Source organism: Passer domesticus, chromosome 10 (assembly GCF_036417665.1).
Source record: "Passer domesticus isolate bPasDom1 chromosome 10, bPasDom1.hap1, whole genome shotgun sequence".
Lineage (NCBI taxonomy): Eukaryota > Metazoa > Chordata > Aves > Passeriformes > Passeridae > Passer > Passer domesticus.
Genome location: NC_087483.1, coordinates 5,309,711 through 5,329,941, shown reverse-complemented (window position 1 = coordinate 5,329,941; position 20,231 = coordinate 5,309,711). Strand labels below are relative to the sequence as shown.

Here is a 20,231-nt window from a genome sequence, read left to right as displayed (position 1 = left end):
ATGAGGACTCAAAGATCTGCCTGCCCTTCAGATTTTTCACAGGAAAAAAGAGAGGAAGTCAGGTCCTTGTTGCAAACTCATCTCCAGACAAATACCTGCTCTCCACTGAGCTAAACGTAAGTGCTCCAAAATAAGGTTGCTTGAGGGAACAGGCAAGATTTTGAACAGGACAGCTGAAGTTCTCTCCTTCCCTAGAAGCACACAGACTCTCCTGTTTCCCTTTTCAGGTTCACAAGCAGCATCATGACTTTTTTTCCTTCAGGAGCATCCAGATGGGAACTATTAACTATCTATTAGCATTACATTTCTTCTTCTGATTCTAATCTTGCTATCTTGCCTTTTTACATGATCACTCAGCATCTTCACAGGAAAGGAGAAGTCCAAGAAAGAAGAGCAATACTTCCTGACAGCTTGTCTACAGAGATATTTAGCAAGAGAGACTGCTAACAAGCCTCTCGGTCCACACAAAAACCACTGCTTTTGGGACAAAGAGCCACCACAAAACCTTCTCCTGCTTGTATATCAAACAGATCAAAAACTAGAGTCTTAACTAGAAATCTACTGACTGCAACAATCAAAAAACTTTTAATCATTACCAGGAAGGGGAAATTTAGTATGGAATGTACTTTCTCACTTCCACAAGCACATGGATAAACATCTGCTGAAACTACACTTGGAAACATCCAGTATAAGTGAGTACCTGATGAAATCAAACTTAGAGTGGATCTTATGAACAATAATTTTAGAGATACAGGGGTGTGTTCACACTATCACCCAAATATACTTTTCTTGATACTGGAACAACAATCAGTTACATTAAATCTCTAGCCTGCTTCCACCGATGAGATCTGGTTGTTCCCTTAGCTACACAGCAAAGCCAAACAAGAATTCGCTGATCTCCCCTTCAGGTAAATACTCAAACCCCATAGTCTGGGGTTTTGTTTTAAAAGCCAGCTTAGTCATTAATTACTGAACTACACCAAACTTAGTGAGGCTGCAGATCTCGCATCTTCAGATTACAAGAAGCCTTCCAACAGAAACGGAGCTGTTCCCCAAGCTTCCCTTTCTTTATTCGGTTGCTTGCCAAGAATAACATATAATAGCAATCTCTGTGATGCTCAGATCTCTGCCCCATCATGAGGATCCACAGCTCATCAGCTCCAGAGAAACTAAACTTACTCCACTTCTCCTCCCTCCAACTTTCACCACTTATTGTTGAAAAGAAAAGAGATGGTAATAAATAAATTTTACAAGAGCAAAATTTTTCCTTTCCTCATATTTTGCAGTCACAGGCATCACACGTCCAAGACAGTTTGAAGGACACCATTTAGTGAAACCCTACCAGGTTTCCCTGTCAGGCAAGAAAAACTTCAGCTTCTTCAGTCTTTGGCAAAAAGTTCTGAAGTTCTCCATCTTCCAGATTCACAAATTCAGACTGAAGTTTGAATTTATATATTGAGCATATATTGACAGGTCAAGAGAGAATGACTTTATACTAGAAGAGTAGGCTTATGTTGAATATTAGGAAGAAATTGTTTCTGGTGAGGGTGATGGGGTCCTAACACACAATGAACAAAAAACCTGTCTGCCCCACTCCTCGAAGTGTTCAAGACCAGGTCGGAAGCAATGTTATCCAGTGGAAGGCATTCCTGACCATGGCAGGCAGATGAAGCAGATGGTAATTAAGGTCCCATGGAACACAAACTATTCTTTGATTCTATGATGATTCAATCTCCACAGTCCAGGCAGATGCTAAACCTGCTCTTCACTGCCTTCTACCTTCCTCTGCCCCTCTGCCAAGTCCAATGGGCCTCAAGGACTGAAAGGTGCACAGAGAGCCAAAGGGGAACACTTGCACCTATCTCACTGGGCGCTCCCTGGGGAGCACTTTCCTTGAGAAGCAAGCCCCTTTCCTCCAAAGGCGTTTCCCCACATGTGCAGCTTTCCTGGGGAACACCAACACACCCTTAAGCAATGCTGGCAAGGCTGAGTGACTTCAGGTCCTTTCTGGACAGGCACTCCAGCTCTAGCTGGCATTCCCCTAAGTGTGTTTCCAGGTTCAGATGTGCAGCCCCAGGCCCTCTACAAACACAAGCCGCCCGCTGCCTCTTCCCTTGCCTCAACTCCTTCCTGTGCTCTCGGCACTAAAACCAGGCTGTTCCTGGCCAGGGACCAGAGCCCTGTTCCCGCAGGATGCTCTTGCCAGCACTTTCCAGTACTCTCTGCTGTGCACACTGCGCTTTTCATGCCCACTCCCAAGGGGCTTTGGAACGCAGAGCACAAGCTGGCTGGCTCTGCCACCAGCACACCCCAAACACCGGCGGAGGAAGAAGCAGCAGGGGCTGTTTTGCAGCCATGGCCAAGAGAGACTGGGAGGGTGCCCTCCCTCTGCTCTCACCTGGTTGGCTTTTTTGCCTGGGGCTGAGCCTGGGGCTGCCATTCCTCACTTGTGGGGACCAGAACCACAGCCGGGATCCCGGCACTGCCTGGCAGCCCTCCGGGCACCGGCACGGTCGCGTGTCCGAGTCTCGGGCACCGTCCTGCTGCTTCATTTGCTCTTGGGCACACCCAAAGCTGCCTGTTAAGCCTGGATGGTCTCTGGTTCTGCCCTCTTCCTGCTCCTGCTGTGCACGGATGGAGCACTATTGTGCTTTCAGGATGCTATTCTTGAAAACTTCCAGCATTCCCAGCTCCTTTGCCCTCCATGGCTGCTTGCCATGGAATCCCTCACAGCTGGGTTCAGAGCATCCTCAGGATGGCTCTTCCAAAATCCAGGGGCTCCAGGGTGCTCAGCAGGATCTGTAACTGCACAGGGTTGTGGAACTGCAGCTTCAGCACAGGGACTGTGCCAGCCTGACCTGCCCTCGTTCCTGTGCACAAAGCAGGGCGTGGAAGAGAATGGCAGCAGGGGCCTGTGTGTCCCAGGGCCCCGGATTTGCGGCGCTTCAGCTCCACAGAGATGGAGGTAAGGGGGGAAAACCAAACTGTTTATTAATGGAAGGGAAAGTGAAGGGATGAGATGGGGGCAAAAAAAAGGGGTGGGGAGGGTCTGAGGGCTGGAGGGAGGGAACTCTCAACAGGGAGGGAGAAGGCAGGAGCTATGGGAGCCTCCCACAGGCTCAGCTATGGCCAGCATCAGTTGTGCCTGGAGCTCCAGTGACGTTGAGTGGTGGTGGTCTCTTCACAGTCTCCTGATAGTGTTCTTGGGACCCTGGTTCTCTGAGTCCAGCAGATGACCTTAGTTCTGCAGATCTTTGTCCAAAAATTGCCTGAATTTCCAGGTTAGTGGAGGATGGGCTGTCATCTTTGCTCATGGCTTCAAGGGCTGGAAGATGGATGAACTATGACAGTCAGAGCCCAGACACCTGGAGATTCTTCTGCTAAGCCCATCGCAACCAGCTCTCGCCATCGCTACAAGAGAGGCTGATCCCTGCAGGATCAGCCGCAAGTGCTGGCCATGAATCCGCCCCCCGCCATGTCCCTGAAATCCCTCTGTGCTCTGCCCATGCTTTCATCCACACAGGGAGCGAAGCCCACCGCAGCCAGGACAGGGATGGCAGCTCCCTGCCCGGGCATTGCAGTTCTCCCTGCCAGCCCCGCTGCCAGCCCGCTGCCCTCACTCACCCTGACTGAGAACGTGAAGTTCTCCTGGCTGCCCCCTCAGCTGCCGCCCGGCCATCCCTGTGAACACAGAGCCTGTCACGGCGGCAGCGGCACAGCTCCCTGCCAGCGGCGCTGCCAGCGCTGCGGCCACACGCCCTGCTGGCCCGGCAGGGCTTAGCCCGGGCCCTTGCCGCACGCTGCCGCCCAAGGGCACGGCTGCCAGAGGGCGGCAGCAGCGCCCGGGCCAGGCGGGGCTCCACGGCGCCGGGCCCGGATGGCGCTGCCGGGGCAGCGGGCGGGGCTGGGGTCGAGCTGCGGCGTGCCGGGGAGGGAGCCCGGCCTCGTGGCTCACCCATGAATCTGATGGCCGCCTCTCGCAGGGGCTCCTGGGGGCTCTCCAGGTAGCGCAGGGCCCGGCGGAGCTGCTCGGCCGCTCGGCTCGTGTCCTCTGCCAGCTGCAGAGAGCGGCAGCAGGGAAGGCTTGGCGCGGGCTCAGCCCCTGTGGCGGGCGCTCCCTGCGCCCAGCCCCGGCCTCCCCTGCCCGCACAGCCCTGAGGCGCGGCCAGCAGCCGCTGGCGCCGGGCTCCGCAGGGGGCAGAGGGCCGGCTGCTGCCCGGGGAGCCGCGGGGCCGCCCCGCAGCCCCGCCGCGCCGGGGCTCCATGGGCACCCGGCTCGGGCCCACAGCAGCCTGGAGAAGCCCCGCACACTGAGCACCGAGCTCAGGGGCCTTCTCCAGGCTGAGCCTGGGGCTTCCAGGCCCTCCTTACCAGGCACTTGCCAAACTTTGGCAGCTTCTCCTTCTTTACCAGCTGCTTCAGACTCCTCTTCTTCAGGAACCCGGTCGCACAATGCAGCGTTTTCATAGAGGCCTGGAGAGCAGCAGAGAGCCAGAGATGGCCCCACAGCCCAGGGCACCGGACTCTCATCCCTGTGCCAGGGCCTGGAGGAGGCTGCAGCCCACCAGGCACCGGGCAGGAGGCAGCCGAGCCCCCTCCCAGAGATCCACCAGCATCACACGAAACCTCACCTCTGCCACACGCTGGTTCTCCTCATGGCAGTGCAAGAAGAGTGGGAGCAGGCTCTGGCTCACAATTCTCTTCAGGGGCTTTTTCCCCTCATCCACTACTAAATCCATCACCTTTTCAAAAAGTTGAGTGGAGAGCAGCTGCACGTGACTGTTGTCCTGGAGGAAAGGAAGCAGAAAAGACCTCACCAACAACTTCTCAAGGCCTACCTGAAGAAAAGACCAGAAAACCCCAGGGCACAAAATTTCTGGGAAGCAGCCAGTCCCACAGAAACTTACATGGTCAAAGAGTGGTAGGAGTGCCTCAGCTAGCTTTGGGGCAGTGGTGCTGGATACCAGGATATTCTTGTACTGGAGAACATTCATGAAGACAGAAAGGGACATCCTGACCACCTCTCCATCTGCATCACCCAGCACATCCACAAGCCGTCGAGACACGATGCCCATTCTTCTGGCCTGTGTGGAACACAAGGCTGTGCTGGGAAGCCATGGATGGCTGCAGCGCCAGCACCGCCCTGGCACTGCAACCCCAGCCTGCTGCTGCAGGGCCCACAGGCCAAAGGCCTGCCCCAAAGCAGTGGGGCCGGTGAGGCAGGAGAGCTGGGAACAGCTGCCTCAGCTGCCTCAGCCCTGCCAGCCCATGGGGCTGCTTTCCCCAGCGCAGCTTCAGCCGCTGCCCCTTCTCACCATCGAGGGATCCTTGCTGAGCACCACGAGGCCTCTGAGCGCCAGGCGACACCTCTCCCTGCACTCGTTCCTCAGGTGCCTTGACATGATCTCCAGGATGCTGTCAGCACATTCCCTCAAGTCCAGGCACTCGAGGACCTGAAAGGCACAGGGCAGTGCCAGGGCACCCGGCCAGCAGGAGCCCGGAACCGCACAGGGCTGGGCCCAGGCAGCAGCACAGGGCACGGGCACCGTCCCAGGCAGCTGCGGCTACCAGAGGGCAGAGAGCTGGGAGGCAGCTCAGCCAGGCAGTGCTGGCCACCAGGCTCACCTCCACAAGGAATGCCAGGAAGGGCAGATCCCAGCGATGCCCTTCCATGCTGAGCAGCCCAAGCAGGTGGAGTGCGATGCGAGAACACAAGGGGACGAAGTCACGGCGCATCTCCCTGGCAGGTGGAAAAGGGCACCAAGACCCTGAGGCATGAGTGTCAAGCATCTCCTAGAACTGTCTCACAATGATTTGATCTTTCCCCACCACCCTGGAGGGGATGTGGGCCCTCAGAGGGGCAGCTCCTTATGGATACCCTCCTCTCCCAGCCTTTTCCAGTCTCCTTGGCTGTCCCTCGGTGACAAGGCCCTCTGGCCCATGACCACAAGGACTGTGTGGGGCACCCGGGCACAGGGCACAAATGCTGGGGGCAGTGTGGAGGAGAAGGGGGTCTCACCTGGCCAGCAGACCCACGGCATAGTGCTGGGTGTCAGCACACAGCAGCGTGTCCCAGCCATGCTTGCGTCCCATTTCCATGACCACATTGTCGCACCGCAGTCGGCAGAGCAGAGCCTTCATAGTCTGCACTGCAAACCTGTGTGCAGAGCAAAGCCCAGGTCATATTGTGATTTCTGGCTCCTGCCCTGGGGACATGGGAGGGATGGGAGAAGTGGGATGGAGCACCTGCTGGGGTTTGTGTTAAGGTGGTGTTCTTCCTGGCATTGCTTCCAAAAGGTGTCAACCTCCTCAGAAGAATGCACGGTGCTGTCACAAATTTGAACTACCAGAGCCACAAGCAGGTGGGGGGCATAATTGTGCGTTGCCTCTTGGCACTTGGGCACCTGGATAATCACCCAGAGCACCAGAGTTGCCTGCAAAAGAAGCAGCCCGAAACGGCGCTCAGTGCCGAGGTGTCCTTGGGGCAGGGCCCAAGGGCAGATGCAGGGGGAGCAGTGGGCCTGGTGGCCCCTGAGCCTGGCCCTAGCCCAGGTTTCAGCCCAGTGACTGAGGCAGGGAGAGGATGGAGAGCTGCTGGAGAGGCAGCCGGGGGCTGAGAAGAGACCAGTTCCAGAAACTCACAGCCAGGGCAAAAACATCTGTGTCATCCCCATCAGACGTGAACATGCTGTGCACAGGCCAATCCTCCATTACACAGATCAGTGTTGGCAGCACTTTCTCCACTGTGGGACTCGACGAGCCTATAGTTCTCCACATCATTACAGCAGCTCTGTGGGATCAGGGCTCTGTGTCAGGGGTGTCTCAGTCACAGTATCATGCCCTGTGCAGCTGTGGGGGCACAGGTGACAGAGCCCCGGTGCCCTGAGGGGCAGGGAGGGAGCATTGGCAGCAGGCTGGGCAAAGAGAGGGGCCCGAGGGTCCTGGAGCTCTCTGCCTGTCTGGCAGAGCCCATTGGACAGGCTGTGTTGGGCCATGGGCCCTCAAGGCTGGTGAGCCCTGAGCTCTCACGGCACGTGGGCCCCGTACCTGTCACACGTTGGGGCACAGCGCAGGAGGGTCAGCAACACACCAGTAGGGTGTTCTTCAGCCATCCTCAGAATGTTCATGAATAGTCTGACATCAGCAGTCTCAGGGGACGCAAGCCTCTGATGCATAATCCGCACCATTTTTGGCACCTGGATGAGGTGTGGGGAAAATTTGGAGTACTTCCTGAGGGAGGAGATTCCCCAGTTTCCCCAAAGAAATCCTTCCCTTCCCCCCACACTGTGCTGGCCTCAAAAGTTGAGGCAGGCAAGCGGACATGGCTTAATGGGCCGCATGATCCTGGAAGGCCTCCAGCCATGGGCACTGGCTGCTTATTACTTCTGGTAAAAAACACAATCATCCATGAATAATAGATCATGAGCATAAATGATAGTTAAAGTGGGGGTAATATCAGTGTTTTTTATGACCTCAGTCATTCAGATGTCTAAATTGACCTCATTTGTTACCTGGTCAGCCTTCACTACGTAATTACTCATTTCTGCGCATTCAATTGATGCTGTGCTAAGATCAGTTGGTCTGTAGCCAAATTTGTTTGTATCTTCCTTTTCTGCGGCCTTTCCACACATAATGACATTCTGCAGAAGAGCAGGGAAGAGAGGGACGTTCCATGGAGTGCTCCAAACACAGTGCTCGGCTGAGCAGGGACAGCAGGCCCAGCCCAGGTGGGGATGGCTGCAGGTACCTTCAGTGATTGGCTGAAGCTACCACGACCGGGTTCCTGCTTCTTCCCTGCATCTGGCAAAGAGTGAGCACAGCCAGAGCTGAGGGGCTGCGGGAGAGGCCGGAGAACACAGCCCAGCCCTGCGCTCCTCAGGCAGGGACAGCCCCGGGATGCCCCAGGGGGATGGAGCACGGCCACTGCGGGGTGTCTGCCTGGGCCCTCTTCCGTCCTGTCCATGGGCATGTCCCCAGGGGATGGGATGGGATGGGATGGGATGGGATGGGATGGGATGGGATGGGGTAGGCCCACGCTGGCTGCAGCCATCAGCCCTCTGGCCCAGCTCTGACACTCACTGTCCTGCAGTGGCGGGAAGTGTTTTGCCGCCTTACGCTGCTTTGCTGGGGCAGCTGAAGAGTCTTTGTTCTTCTTCCTACTGAACAAGCCTTGGCGTTTCTCTGCCATTCTCCCAAAATCCGGTGTCGAGGGCACCTGCAAGAGAGAGGCCTTGGAAGAGCTTTGAGATGAAAAGTCCAACGGTCTGGCCTCAAGGGCACAGGCCGCAAAAATGGACGATGCCTTGGAAAAGCTCCAAGTCACAAAGTCCAGTGGTCTGCACTCAAGAGGTCCTAGAGAAGAAAAATCCCGAGAAGGCCACAGGCCACCAAGTCCTCTGGTCTGGCCTTGAGGTCACCTGCAGCAGTAAGGTCAAGGAAAAACTGTGGGTCAGCAGTGAACCAGTGCGCTGTGTGGGGGCTCCTCACAGCACCGCTCTGTCCCGTCCTGTCCCGGCGCGTGCTCGAAGCACTGTGCCTTGCTCTTGTCACTGCCAGCTCCCATGTCACCACGTGTCACAAAGGACACATTCTTCCATTCCATGCCATGGCCACCGTGTTGCAGCGTGTCACAAAGGGCCCTTGCACACACTGCCACCTGCCCTGGGGCCGCCCCCAGCCCACCCAAAGTGGCTCCGGTTGGAAGGAATCCCTGGCCGCAAGTGTCTAAGGCAGCCCGACAGGATCTTTAGGAAGAGCCCAGCCCATCAGCAAACGCTGCCCTGCTCTGCAGGCTCAGGGCAGCAGAAGGAGCCCCCAGGGCTGCCGAGGCAGCCGCGCTGGCAAGGGCACGGGGCCTTCCATGGAAGCTGGCACAGCCTCCTTGGGACACGTCCCGGCTGCTGGCCATCCTAAACCCGCGGCTGTGACAGGCACAGGGAACGTGTGGGCCAGGGCACCAATGCTGCTCTGAGCCCTGGGGCCCGGGCAGCGCTGCCATCAGCAGGTGTGGCAGAGTCCCCGCCCAAGCAGAGCTGCCACCCCCCGAGCCCTGGCAGCGCTGCTGCCCCTCTCCTGCCCCAGAGACCTGTGCCCCGGGGGGCTTCTGTGCCACAGGGAGCCAAAGCCCACGTGCACTGGGGGCTGTGCTCCTCCCTGCAGTGGCTGTTGGCCGCAGCACCTGGAGCTCTGCTGCAACACTTGGTGTCTGTGAGAAGGCAGAAGCTTAGTCAGTCCTGAAATGATTTTTTTCATAGAAGGGATTGCAGTGTGAAAAACAAGGTTCACTCTTCTGTACAAAATTTAGAAAATGTAATAAATGATGGTCCTCCCACCCCACCTGTGCCCCGCAGAAGAAGGGAACTATCTTGTGCTGGGTTATAGTCTCCCATTTTAATTTGCATAGCACAAAAATCCTGACAGGAATCATATGAACAAGGATTCACACACTGCTTGTTAGAAAGGTCACGGATGTGCATGGTCACAGTAATAATCATAACTAAAAGAGGTTTGTGAGTTTCAAATTCACACGCAATAGAGGTCCTGCTTTCAGGTGGGACAAGAAAGGCTAGCATGGAGTCAGGTTTTCCTCAACTTCAACTGCTCAGTCATTAATCCTTAAAATGGTGTAAAGAGTTTTTACATTATTAATCCCTTTTAGCCAATTAGGTCCTGAATATTTTTGAGTGTTTCATCTACCAGGATCTTGAAGGCCAAGGAGATCATGATGGTAGTGACAGTCACCTACTGTGGCTTGGATTCCGATCAGAAATATCAGGAAGACAATGATGGTGTGAAGCGCATCTTGGTTTCTTCTGTTCTTTCTGAGGTCCAGCTGTGGACTCCTCTTGCCTTTTGCTGAAGTCTTTTAATTCTGGAATAGTGTAGCCAAGAGGTTAACGCTTCAAGCCTAAAAGGCTGTATAAGTGATTAAAAGTATTAAAGAGAGTTCTTTCCATTTTGGGATAAGAGGCTTTCCCTCAGGGGATTTGATGTATACCTGGTCCCCAGTCTGGATTTGTGGAGAGGAGCATCCTCTTGCTCCTCTGCTCAAAATGTGTTGATTTATTTGCTGCAGCTGTTGTGTCAGTTGCACAACATGGTTCTGCAGATACCCCTCCCCAACTTGTACAGTGTCTTCCCCTTGACAGTTATGCTTATATGGTCTTCTGTACAGTATTTCAAAGGGATTCAGATTTTCTTTTGTTCTTGGTCTTCTCAAATCCATAATAAAGCCAAAAGTAGGGCCTGGGGCCAAGGTATGTTGGCCCCTTGTCCAGTTTTGACTATTTGTTGTTTTAGCAGACAATTCCTCTTTTCCACTTGGCTGCTGGCCTGTGGCCAATACACCATGTGTAGGTGCCAGTTGATTTGGAGCTTATTGCAAAGTTGCTGTGCAATATTTGCTAGGAAACGTGGCCCTCGATCAGAGGAGATGTCTAAAGGCACTCTGAACCAGGCCATTATGCTGTTTAACCAAATGTTGACAACTTCTTTAGCTTTATTTTTGTGGGTCGGGAATGCTTCAGGTGATGCTGAGAAGGAATCAGTGAAAGGTGAAAGGTATTTATAGCCCCCTTTCCTTGGCAATTCAGAAAAGTCAACATGCTAGTGCTGTCCAGGATATTGTCCCTTGTCTACTATGCCAAGCTCAACTCTAGTCCTAGTTTGTGGATTGGTTCTAAGACATTATTTCACACCCTTGGGTTACCAGTTTTACAGTAGAGTACAGGTTGCATCTTACTCTTGTCTTTATCAAATAATTATGTTTATTTGATATATATTTATTTATATGATTATATATATTAAGGCATCCTCTTCCCACTGTATACAATTATGTTCATCCTTAATTAATTTTCACAATACTTTTTCAGGTATAACTGTCTATACCTGAGGAGTTGCAAAAAGAATATGTTTCCGTTCTGCTCATAAATTCCTTGCTAATTCTAGATCTTTCTGATTATACGACATACATCATTGTCATATTCTTCCTTACCTTTGGGAATTACTGCCCAAAACTCAGCATGGCTTTGTTCTGCTGCTCTTTTTGCAACCTGTTACCGCATTTTGACGTCTGTTTCTCCTTTCTGATGTCCTTTGCAGTGCATAACTGCAACCACTTGAGGTACTAGTACTGTCTCCAGCAATTTTAAGATTTCTTCTTGATGCTTAATTTGCTTTCCTTGAGCTGTCAATAGTCCTTTTCTTTCCAAACTGCTTCATGGCACCTATTACTCTGAAGGCATACTTGGAATCTGTTCATATATTGATCCTTTTTCCTCAGGCTGGTCAGAAGGTACAGCTTAAAGTGATTATCTCTGCCTTCTGAGCTGACTTGTCTAGGGCTTCTATCCCCTATTGTTCCGTGCTAAATGTATATCCTGATTTTCAATGATCTGCTCTTACAAAGCCACTCCCATCTGTGTACTGAGATTCTGCTCCTGGAATTGAGCTTTCTTTAAAATCTGGGCAGCTGGAATAAAGTGGACTTCATGGTTTTGATACAGTCATGCTACAAAGGTTCCTTGTCTGTCTGGTGAGTGGCCAGGAATGCTGCTGGATGAACTAGAGAAGAGATTAGTTTGGTAATACCACATTGTTCCACCAAAATTGCCTGATATTTAAGCAGTCTGGAAGGTGAAAGCCAATACACACCCTTTTGCTCAAGAAGTGCTGCTACTGAATGTGAGATAAATACAATTATTTGTTTACCTAGAGTGAATCCTCAGGCTTCTTGGATGTTTGAAACAAGAGCAGCAACTGCTCACAGTCAGGCTGTCCCCTACTCACTTCATCCAGTTGTTTAGAGAAGTAGGCTATTGCTCTCTTCTATGGGCCAATTGTTTGAGCCACTACAAGGACTACAATCTCTACGCCCCCTACACAACAAGCAAGGGATCAGAGGGTTACAAGGAGCATAGGGCATCAGTCACTTTGCTTTCCCTGCCACTCCTGTCATCGCAAAGTGGAAATGCAGGTAGAGCTACTGCGCTTGGTTCCTGCCAGGTCGTAAGTCTCATTCGTGTCAGAGTCACTCTGGCCTTTCTCACCATCTATTTCTTCCTTGTCCTTCACCTGCCAAGCCCCTCTGGCTGACAATGCAAATGCAGTTCCACGCATTCACACTCTTTCATACAACACAAAATGGGTTCTTAGGGGCTTTCCCACAAAGTAGAAATTTGTCTGAGCACTGAAGGTGGTCCGAGCATCCAAAAGATATCATCCTATTGCTGGAAAAAATTCCCAGCTAGGTTGAGAATGAAGTGATCTCTAGGGGAAAAAATTACATTTGAGGAAAAGCCTGAGTAATTTCTAAAGGGCACATAGAGATCATTATGGGACCAAACCTGAGATAAATATTAGGGGACAGAAAGAACACTTGGGGGGTAAAATCTCAGGTTATCTGCCTTCCCACCACCTCGTCCCTTGCCCCAGCAGGGGAGCTTTGCCCTCCCTGTCCCCAGCCAGCCCAGCCTGGCACCTCAGGGCTGTCCCCAGCCTCCTGCTGAGGCCCGGCCTCGAGGGCTTCTGCCACAGGCCTGGCAGACGCTGTGGGGAAGCGCCAGAGCAGCCGGGTGCCAGGAACAAGGCGGCTGCCTGGGGGATGCTTGTGGCCTCTGACACCCAATTCCTCAGGGCTTCCCAGTGCTCCAGCCCCTCAGGAGCCTCCTGTTGTTCTGCCAATTGACAGAGGCCATTTAAAGGACACCTCACTGGAAATCATGTTCTTATTGTACTGTGAATATTAAGGAACTACAGTGAAAGAAGATACATTCAATAAAAATGTGCGCTTGGTTTTAGTGAGGAGCAAAAACCAACAAGGCGGTGCACCTCAATCAGTACTGTAAGAGAGAAAGGAGGGCGATTTAGAAAGATGCATCACCAATTGCCTGAATTGTTTATCATCCTGCAGATCCACAGTTGCTGGGGGGCCCTGTTTTGCACCAAGGACCTGGAGAACCATTCCCAGCAACTGGGAAAACCTACGTGGTCCATCCACCCATAGATGAGGTCTCCAAATTTGCCCCAAAAGTCAGTCCACCTTTTATAGGCCAAAAAGAGCATGTCCAAGTGACTTGATTATATTTTTTAGCCCAGAAACACCTGGAGCTGATGGCACACTTCACAACCAGCAGGGGACACAGCTTGGCCAAAGGCCAGACCTCTGCTGCGAGGACTTCCCTTAAAATACCCTACAAACAAACCTCTAATCAAGTCAGTTGGGAAAGTTTCTTAAAATGATACATTTCTGCCACATAATTACACAGGGTTATGTGACAGTTTCTAAAGCAGCTGGTTTGGAGTCAAACAGCCAGCATTAAGAGTCCTTGTCATCTATTTGTAGCTAAATCACACTTAGGGGGATTTGAAGGAGTTTGGAACGAGTTAGACACCTGACCTCCGAGTTTTTTAGATGATGCCATTTCTTTTTCTTATCTTTGGCACAGACAGGAAGGGTGAGTTTGGCTCACATCTCCACTGTATGGCTCACAAGGTCACAAGACTTCTAGTTACAAGACCTTTTAAGGATTTATTGGCCAATAAAACACTGCCAACAAGGATAAGTATGTTTTGGACCCAATCCTTCAACATTTCGCTTTAGGGACTCATGCTACACTGTAAGCTTCCTTAGGCAATCGTGTTATGGCAAACAAACCTACAGCACTGCATTCTCCACTTCTTGTTTACTTTTGTAACTACTTTTATTTTTTCTATATCTTAAAGTCTAAAACTTTAAACTTCCCTCCACTTAGTTTCATGTGTCACTGCTATGAACTCTAAATCCACATTCTCGCTTCTAGCATCTAAATTTGGAAGCCCTTTCCAAGGTCTCAGATCAAATCCTCTGTTTAATTCTAAGCTTTGCTTACAAGACCAAAGGTCTGAGAACTCCCTGCATTTTGGTTTCCAAGGACAGAGTGCCCAGGATGTGTCTTGTAAGTCCACTCTGCAAAGGCGGCTGCCAGGGGGCTGCTCATGGCCTCTGACACCCAATTGCTCAGGGCTTCCCCGTGCCCCAGCCCCTCAGGCTCTCCCCCAGCCCGGCCAAGCTGCCCGGCAGCAGCGCCGCAGCCCCACAGGAGCTCCAGAGGAGCCCCAGCCAGAGGCACCTGGGAGCCCTCAGCAATGCAGCCAGCAGCACACGGCCAGGAGGACACGGATGGCGCTTCCTGCCTGCCACAGGCCTTGTGGCCATCTCCAGGCACCGCTCCCGCAGGGATCCCCGCAGCTCTGGCCCTGCTCATCCGCTCTGTCGGCAGCACAAAGGCTTCAGCAGAACCACCACAGGCCAAGGGGCTTCTGGCCATTGTCCCTGCAGCACTGCATGCCTGGGCAGCTGGCTGAGTGCAAGCACCATTTTCCCCACTCTTCCATCATGCCCTCGAGACCCTCAGCAGCAAAAGAAAGATCTTGGGAGTCTGTGTATTATAACACGTCCTATATTTTTACACTAAAGAAAAACAAAATAAGAAAATAACAATCTTCATGAAAAGGAAAACAAGGACAGGCTCAGGTGGCCCCTCTAGACAGAGCCTCTGGCATCACCTCTGTGCAGAGCTCCAGCAGCACAGCTGGCCAAGCCCTGAGACCCTAAGCCACGTCTTCCACACCCTGCGCAGCTGATGGTCCAGGTTCTCGAGGATGGAATATTGCACGGTGGCCACTGCCCTGACAATGTGCAAAGTCTGAAGAGCCAGGCTTCTGACAGACAGGCAGCTATCATTTGCCAGTTCTTCAAGGGCTGCATGAGAGAGAAATAGAGCCACAGTCAGGTCCCAGATCTGCAAGGAGCTGAGGAGAGTCCCCTGCCATTGCCATCCCAGCCTGCAAGCCATGGCCAGGAGGGAGCAGGGACCAAGGGGATCAGGCCGAAGCTGCAGGCCATGAATCCCCCACATGGCCCTGAAATCTCTGTGCGCTCTGCCCACGGGAGCAGTGCCCTCCACAGCCGGGGCAGGGCTTGCAGCTCCCCATGCCAGTCCCTGCTGTCAGCCCGCTGCCCTCACTCACCACTGCAGATCAGCTGGAGCTCTTCCATGTTCCCCCTCAGGTGCTGTCCGGCCACCCCTGTGAACACAGAGCCTGTCACGGCGGCAGCGGCACAGCTCCCTGCCAGCGGCGCTGCCAGCGCTGCGGCCACACGCCCTGCTGGCCCGGCAGGGCTCAGCCCGGGCCCTTGCCGCACGCTGCCGCCCAAGGGCACGGCTGCCAGAGGGCGGCAGCAGCGCCCGGGCCAGGCGGGGCTCCACGGCGCCGGGCCCGGATGGCGCTGCCGGGGCAGCGGGCGGCCCTGGGGCCGAGCTGCGGCGGGCCGGGGAGGGAGCCCGGCCTCGTGGCTCACCCATGAACCTGATGGCCGCCTCTCGTAGGGGCTCCTGGGGGCTCTCCAGGTAGCGCAGGGCCCGGCGCAGCTGCTCGGCCGTGTCCTCTGCCAGCTGCAGAGAGCGGCAGCAGGGAAGGCTCGGCGCGGGCTCAGCCCCTGTGGCGGGCGCTCCCTGCGCCCAGCCCCGGCCTCCCCTGCCCGCACAGCCCTGAGGCGCGGCCAGCAGCCGCTGGCGCCGGGCTCCGCAGGGGGCAGAGGGCCGGCTGCTGCCCGGGGAGCCGCGGGGCCGCCCCGCAGCCCCGCCGCGCCGGGGCTCCATGGGCACCCGGCTCGGGCCCACAGCAGCCTGGAGAAGAGCCCGCGCATCCTCTGGGTGCAGCAGCGGGCAGGGGCACAGCTGCCAGCCCCTCACATTGAGCACCGCACTCAGGGGCCTTCTCCAGGCTGAGGCTCGGGATTCCAAGCTGTCCTTACCAGGGTGTCTGCGAACATCCACAGTTTCTTCTTCTTCACCACTTTGTCAAGATCCTTCCTCTTCAGGAAGTCAGCCACACAAAGCAGCGTTTCCAGAGAAGCCTGGTGAGCAGCAGAGTGGCAGAGATGGCCCCACAGGCCAGGACCCAGGACCTGTGTCCCTGTGCCACGGCCTGGAGGAGGCTGCAGCCTGCCAGGCGCCAGGACAGGGAGCATCCAAGCCCCCTTGCAGGGGTTTAACAGCAGCCCGGGAATACTCACTTGTGCCACACGCCAATTCTCATCATGGCAGTGGAAGAAGAGTGGGAGCAGGCTCTGTCGCACCTGTGACTTCAGGACCTTTCTTTCCTTTTTCAGTGGAAGAGTCAGCAATGTTCGGAAGAGCAATATGGAGAGCAGTTGCACCTGGCTATTATTCTGTATGAACAGAAGAAAAGACGACCTTAGTATAGGCTGCGAGGGTCTCAGCTGGTCACAGGCCTGCAAATCTACAGGGCATAAAGTGTCCAGGCAGCACCCAGTGGTCATGGCTGGGACCACAGAGCCTTACATGGTCAAAGAGTGGCAGGAGCGCCTCAGCCAGCTGCAGGGCAATGGGGCTGGGTATCCGTAGGTCCTTGTCCAAGATTATAAAGCTGAGTACCATGACTGTCATTTTAACTGCCTCTCCATTTGCCTCCCACAGGAGCTCCACAAGACTTTCAATCAGGCTCCACATTTTTTCGGTCTGCGCGGAACACAGGTCTGTGAAGCGCCACCCTGCCGCTGCAGGGCCTGGAGGCCAAAGGCCTGTCCCGAAGCACTCGGGCAGCTGAAGCGGGAGGCAGGAGAGCTGGGAGCAGCTGCCCCAGAGCCCAAAGCCCAGCCAAGCCCAAGTGACAGTGCAGCTTCAGCCGCTGCCCCTTCTCACCATTGAGGGATCATCAGTGAGCTTGAGAAGGGCCCTGAGTGCCAGGTGACGCCTCTCCCTGCACTTGCTCTGCACATGCCTTGACAAGATTTGCAGGACTCTGTCAGCATCACGTTCCCTCAAGTCCAGGCACTCGAGGACCTGAAAGGCACAGGGCAGTGACAGGGCACCCGGCCAGCAGGAGCCCGGAACCACACAGGGCTGGGCCCAGGCAGCAGCACAGGGCACGGGCACCGTCCCAAGCAGCTGTGGCTACGAGAGGGCAGAGAGCTGGGAGACAGCTCAGCCAGGCAGCGCTGGCCTTCAGGCTCACCTCCACAAGGAACGCCAGGGCAGGCAGATCCCAGCGTAGCTCCTGTGTGCTCAGCAGCCGGAGCAGGTAGCGAAAGACCCGGGAACAGGAGGGTATGGAGACGCAGGACATCTCCCTGGCAGGAGAAAAAGTCAACATGACTGTGAGTCAGGAGAGTAAACCTCTCCCAGGATTCACTCACACGGGTCTGTTCTTTCTCCAGCATCCTGCAAGGGCACCTGGGCCATTTGGGAGGCGGCTCCTTGGGGGCACCCTCCTCTCCCAGCCTTTTCCAGTCTGCTTGGCCGTCCCTCAGTGACAAGGGCCTCTGGCCCACAGCCACAGGGACTGTGTGGGGCACCCTGGGCACAGAGCACAAGTGGCTGGAGCAATGGGGAGAAGGGGGTCTCACCTGGCCAGCAGACCCACGGCATAGTGGTGGGTGTCAGCACAGAGCAGCGTGTCCCAGGCACCCCTGCGTTCCATTGCCACCACCACATCCTTGTACTGCTTTCGGCAGAGCAGCAACTTCAGGGTCCGCACTGCAAAGCTGTGTGCAGAGCAAAGCCCAGGTCACACTGGGAGCACTGGCTCCTTCCCAGGCCACATGGCCGGGACAGGAGCTCTAGGATGGAGCACCTGTTGGGGCTGGTGGCAAGGCCGTGTTCTTCCTGGCATCCCTTCCAGAAGGTATCAACCTTCTTTGGCATCCCTTCTGTGCTGAAGAACACTTGGAGGAGCAGGTGCACAAACAGGTGTGGGAAATAAAACTTCATTAGATGTGGGACACAGCGCACCTGGAGGATCTTCCACATCACCAGAGTTGCCTGCAAAGGACAAAGCCCCAGAGAGAGTGCTCAGTGCCGAGGTGTCCGTGTGGCAGGGCCCGAGCGTGGCAGGGCCCGAGCGTGGCAGGGAGAGGCCCGGAGAGACGCAGGGGGAGCAGGGGGCCTGGTGACCCTGAAGCTGCCCCTGGGCCAGGTTTCAGGCCAGCGCCTGAGGCAGGGAGATGCAGTGGGGGAAGGGGGATGGAGAGCTGCTGGAGAGACAGCCTTGGGGCCAGCAAAGGCCACTTGCAGAAACTCACAGCCAGGGCAAAGACACCCGTTTTGTCCCCATCGGAGGTGCACGTGCTGTGCTCCGGCCAGTTCCCCAGCACATCCAGGAGTGTCAGCTGCACTGCCTTTGCAGTCCTGGGCGAGCACATGATGGTTTTCCACATGGCCATGGCAGCTCTGCAGGGTTAGAGCTCTGTCTCAGGGGGGTCTCAGACACAGCACCGCTGGGAGCTGAGCTGGCTGCCAGTTCTGCCTCTGCCCTCTGCCCCTGGCCAGCAGCAGCCAGGCAGCCCAGCCCTGTGGGGACAGAGCCCTGAGGGGCAGGGAGGGAGCACGGCAGCAGGCTCGGGGGCTGACATGCCAGGGCTGGGAAAGGGAGCAGCCAGAGGGCCCTGGAAGTCTCTGCTGCTCAGACACCTGGGCCAGGCTGTGCAGGGTGATGGGCTGGGGAGCCCTGAGCCCTCTGGGCAGCTGGGCCCTTACCTGTCACAGGACGGGGCCGCACGCAGGACCGTCATGACTACGTCATCACGCTGTGCTTCAGTGAGATTCAGCAGGGTCTTGTCCAGCCTGTGCTCAGCGGAATCATTGGCCAGGAGCCACTGGTGGATGTACCTCACCATGGCAGGCACCTGGAGAAGGCACAGGGAGACTTGGAAAGCTGCCAGAGGGAGCAAGTCCCCAGCTTCCCCAGAGACGTTCTTCCCTTCCCATCACACTGCGATGGCTTCAGAGGCTCATAAGGACCAGCAGGCGTGGCTTCAGAGACCAAGCCATTCCTTGGGGGATCAAACCCTGGCCACAGGTTGCTTACTTGCTTTGGATTGTAAAAACCTTCCTCTACAAGCATATACAGCAGGGCAGCACTGGTCTTGATTTGGAAGATGGGCGAGTATGGTCTGAACCCAGCGCCCCTGGTGATGGTTTCTTCCTGACGAATCCTCTTCATGAATTTGCAAACGAGCTGTAGGAGAAGGGCAAGAAGCCAGGGATGTTCCATGGAGTGCTCCACACACGGTGCTCGGCTGAGCAGGGACAGCAGGCCCAGCCCAGGTGGGCATGGCTGCAGGTACCTGCGCTGTTCTGCGGAAGCAGCCACGGCTGGATTGCTGCTCTTGTGTGCGCTCCACGGCTGCATCTGGCAAAGAGCGAGCACAGCCAGAGCTGAGGGGCTGCGGGAGAGGCCGGAGAACACAGCCCAGCCCTGCGCTCCCCAGGCAGGGACAGCCCCGGGATGCCCCAGGGGGATGGAGCACGGCCACTGCGGGGTGTCTGCCTGGGTCCTCTTCCGTCCTGTCCATGGGCATATCCCCAGGGGATGGGATGGGATGGGATGGGATGGGATGGGATGGGATGGGATGGGATGGGATGGGATGGGATGGGATGGGATGGGATGGGATGGGACGGGATGGGATGCCATGGGTTGCCATGGGATGGGAAGCCATGGGATAGGTTGGGATGGGATGCCATGGGATGGGGCCACGCTGGCTGCAGGCTCCAGCACTGCGGCCCAGCTCTGCCACTCACCCTCCTGTGGTGGATGGAGCCGCACCACCTCTTCAGTCTGCTCTGCTGGGGCAGCTCCAGAGCCTTCTTTCTCCTGCTCCAAACAGGCCATCTTGGGTACTCCCAGGGATCTCTGCTCCATGTCAGTGACTAGTAGGAGCTAGTTGCAGGAGAGAAGCCTTGGAAAAGGTCCAAGGCACCAAGTCCCACGCTCTGCCCTCGAGGGCACCTGCAGAACAGAAGCCTCGGAAGGCCACGGGTCACCAGGTCCTGTGGTCTGGCCTCAAGGTCAGCTGCAGGAAGAACTCCTCAAAAAACCTCTGGGTCAGACAAGAACAAGTGCACTGTGCGGGGGCTCCTCACAGCACTGCTCTGTCCCGTCGTGTGCTCAGAGAACTCTGGAGTGTTCTTATCACTTCCAGCTCCTATGTCAGCACGTGTCACAAAGGCCCTTGGATACCCAGTACCATTCCATGCCACGGTGACCGTGCTGCAGCGTGTCACAAAGGGCCCTTGCACACACTGCCACCTGCCCTAGGGCCACCCCCAGCCCACCCAAAGTGGCCCCGGTTGGCAGGAATCCCTGGCCCCAAGTGTCTAAGGCAGCCCGACAGGATCTTTAGGAAGGGCTCAGCCCATCAGCAAACACTGCCCTGCTCTGCGGGCTCA

The 20,231-nt window shown here is 55.3% G+C and overlaps 3 protein-coding genes across 4 annotated transcripts in view; 1 reads left to right on the top strand and 2 right to left on the bottom strand.

The window, feature by feature from the left end:
* LOC135309350 (uncharacterized) overlaps window positions 1–20,231 on the top strand; it is a 113,711-nt gene that overhangs the window by 66,554 nt on the left and 26,926 nt on the right. The window lies entirely within an intron of this gene.
* Window positions 2,967–8,541, bottom strand: LOC135308485 (maestro heat-like repeat-containing protein family member 7). Of its 2 annotated transcripts, XM_064433454.1 has the most exons (14): window positions 8,080–8,541; window positions 7,748–7,800; window positions 7,512–7,640; window positions 7,048–7,196; window positions 6,643–6,790; window positions 6,247–6,434; window positions 6,020–6,157; window positions 5,626–5,740; window positions 5,316–5,453; window positions 4,908–5,084; window positions 4,632–4,787; window positions 4,372–4,473; window positions 3,625–3,681; window positions 2,967–3,325 (listed from the first exon to the last, which is right to left on the bottom strand). In XM_064433454.1, exons 1-13 carry the CDS (start codon window positions 8,186–8,188, stop codon window positions 3,661–3,663), a joined length of 1,623 nt encoding a protein of 540 aa, XP_064289524.1. In that variant the 5' UTR covers window positions 8,189–8,541; the 3' UTR covers window positions 2,967–3,325; window positions 3,625–3,660. The 2 variants fall into 2 exon arrangements, with proteins under 2 accessions (XP_064289524.1, XP_064289525.1); XM_064433455.1 differs by lacking the exons at window positions 3,625–3,681; window positions 4,372–4,473.
* Window positions 14,423–20,090, bottom strand: LOC135309320 (maestro heat-like repeat-containing protein family member 7). Its single transcript, XM_064435470.1, has 14 exons — window positions 19,792–20,090; window positions 19,584–19,722; window positions 19,130–19,194; window positions 18,871–19,020; window positions 18,540–18,688; window positions 18,086–18,233; window positions 17,638–17,825; window positions 17,411–17,548; window positions 17,020–17,134; window positions 16,707–16,847; window positions 16,347–16,523; window positions 16,058–16,213; window positions 15,797–15,898; window positions 14,423–14,740 (listed from the first exon to the last, which is right to left on the bottom strand). The coding sequence occupies exons 2-14, from the start codon at window positions 19,702–19,704 to the stop codon at window positions 14,522–14,524; spliced, it is 1,869 nt and encodes a 622-aa protein (XP_064291540.1). The 5' UTR covers window positions 19,705–19,722; window positions 19,792–20,090; the 3' UTR covers window positions 14,423–14,521.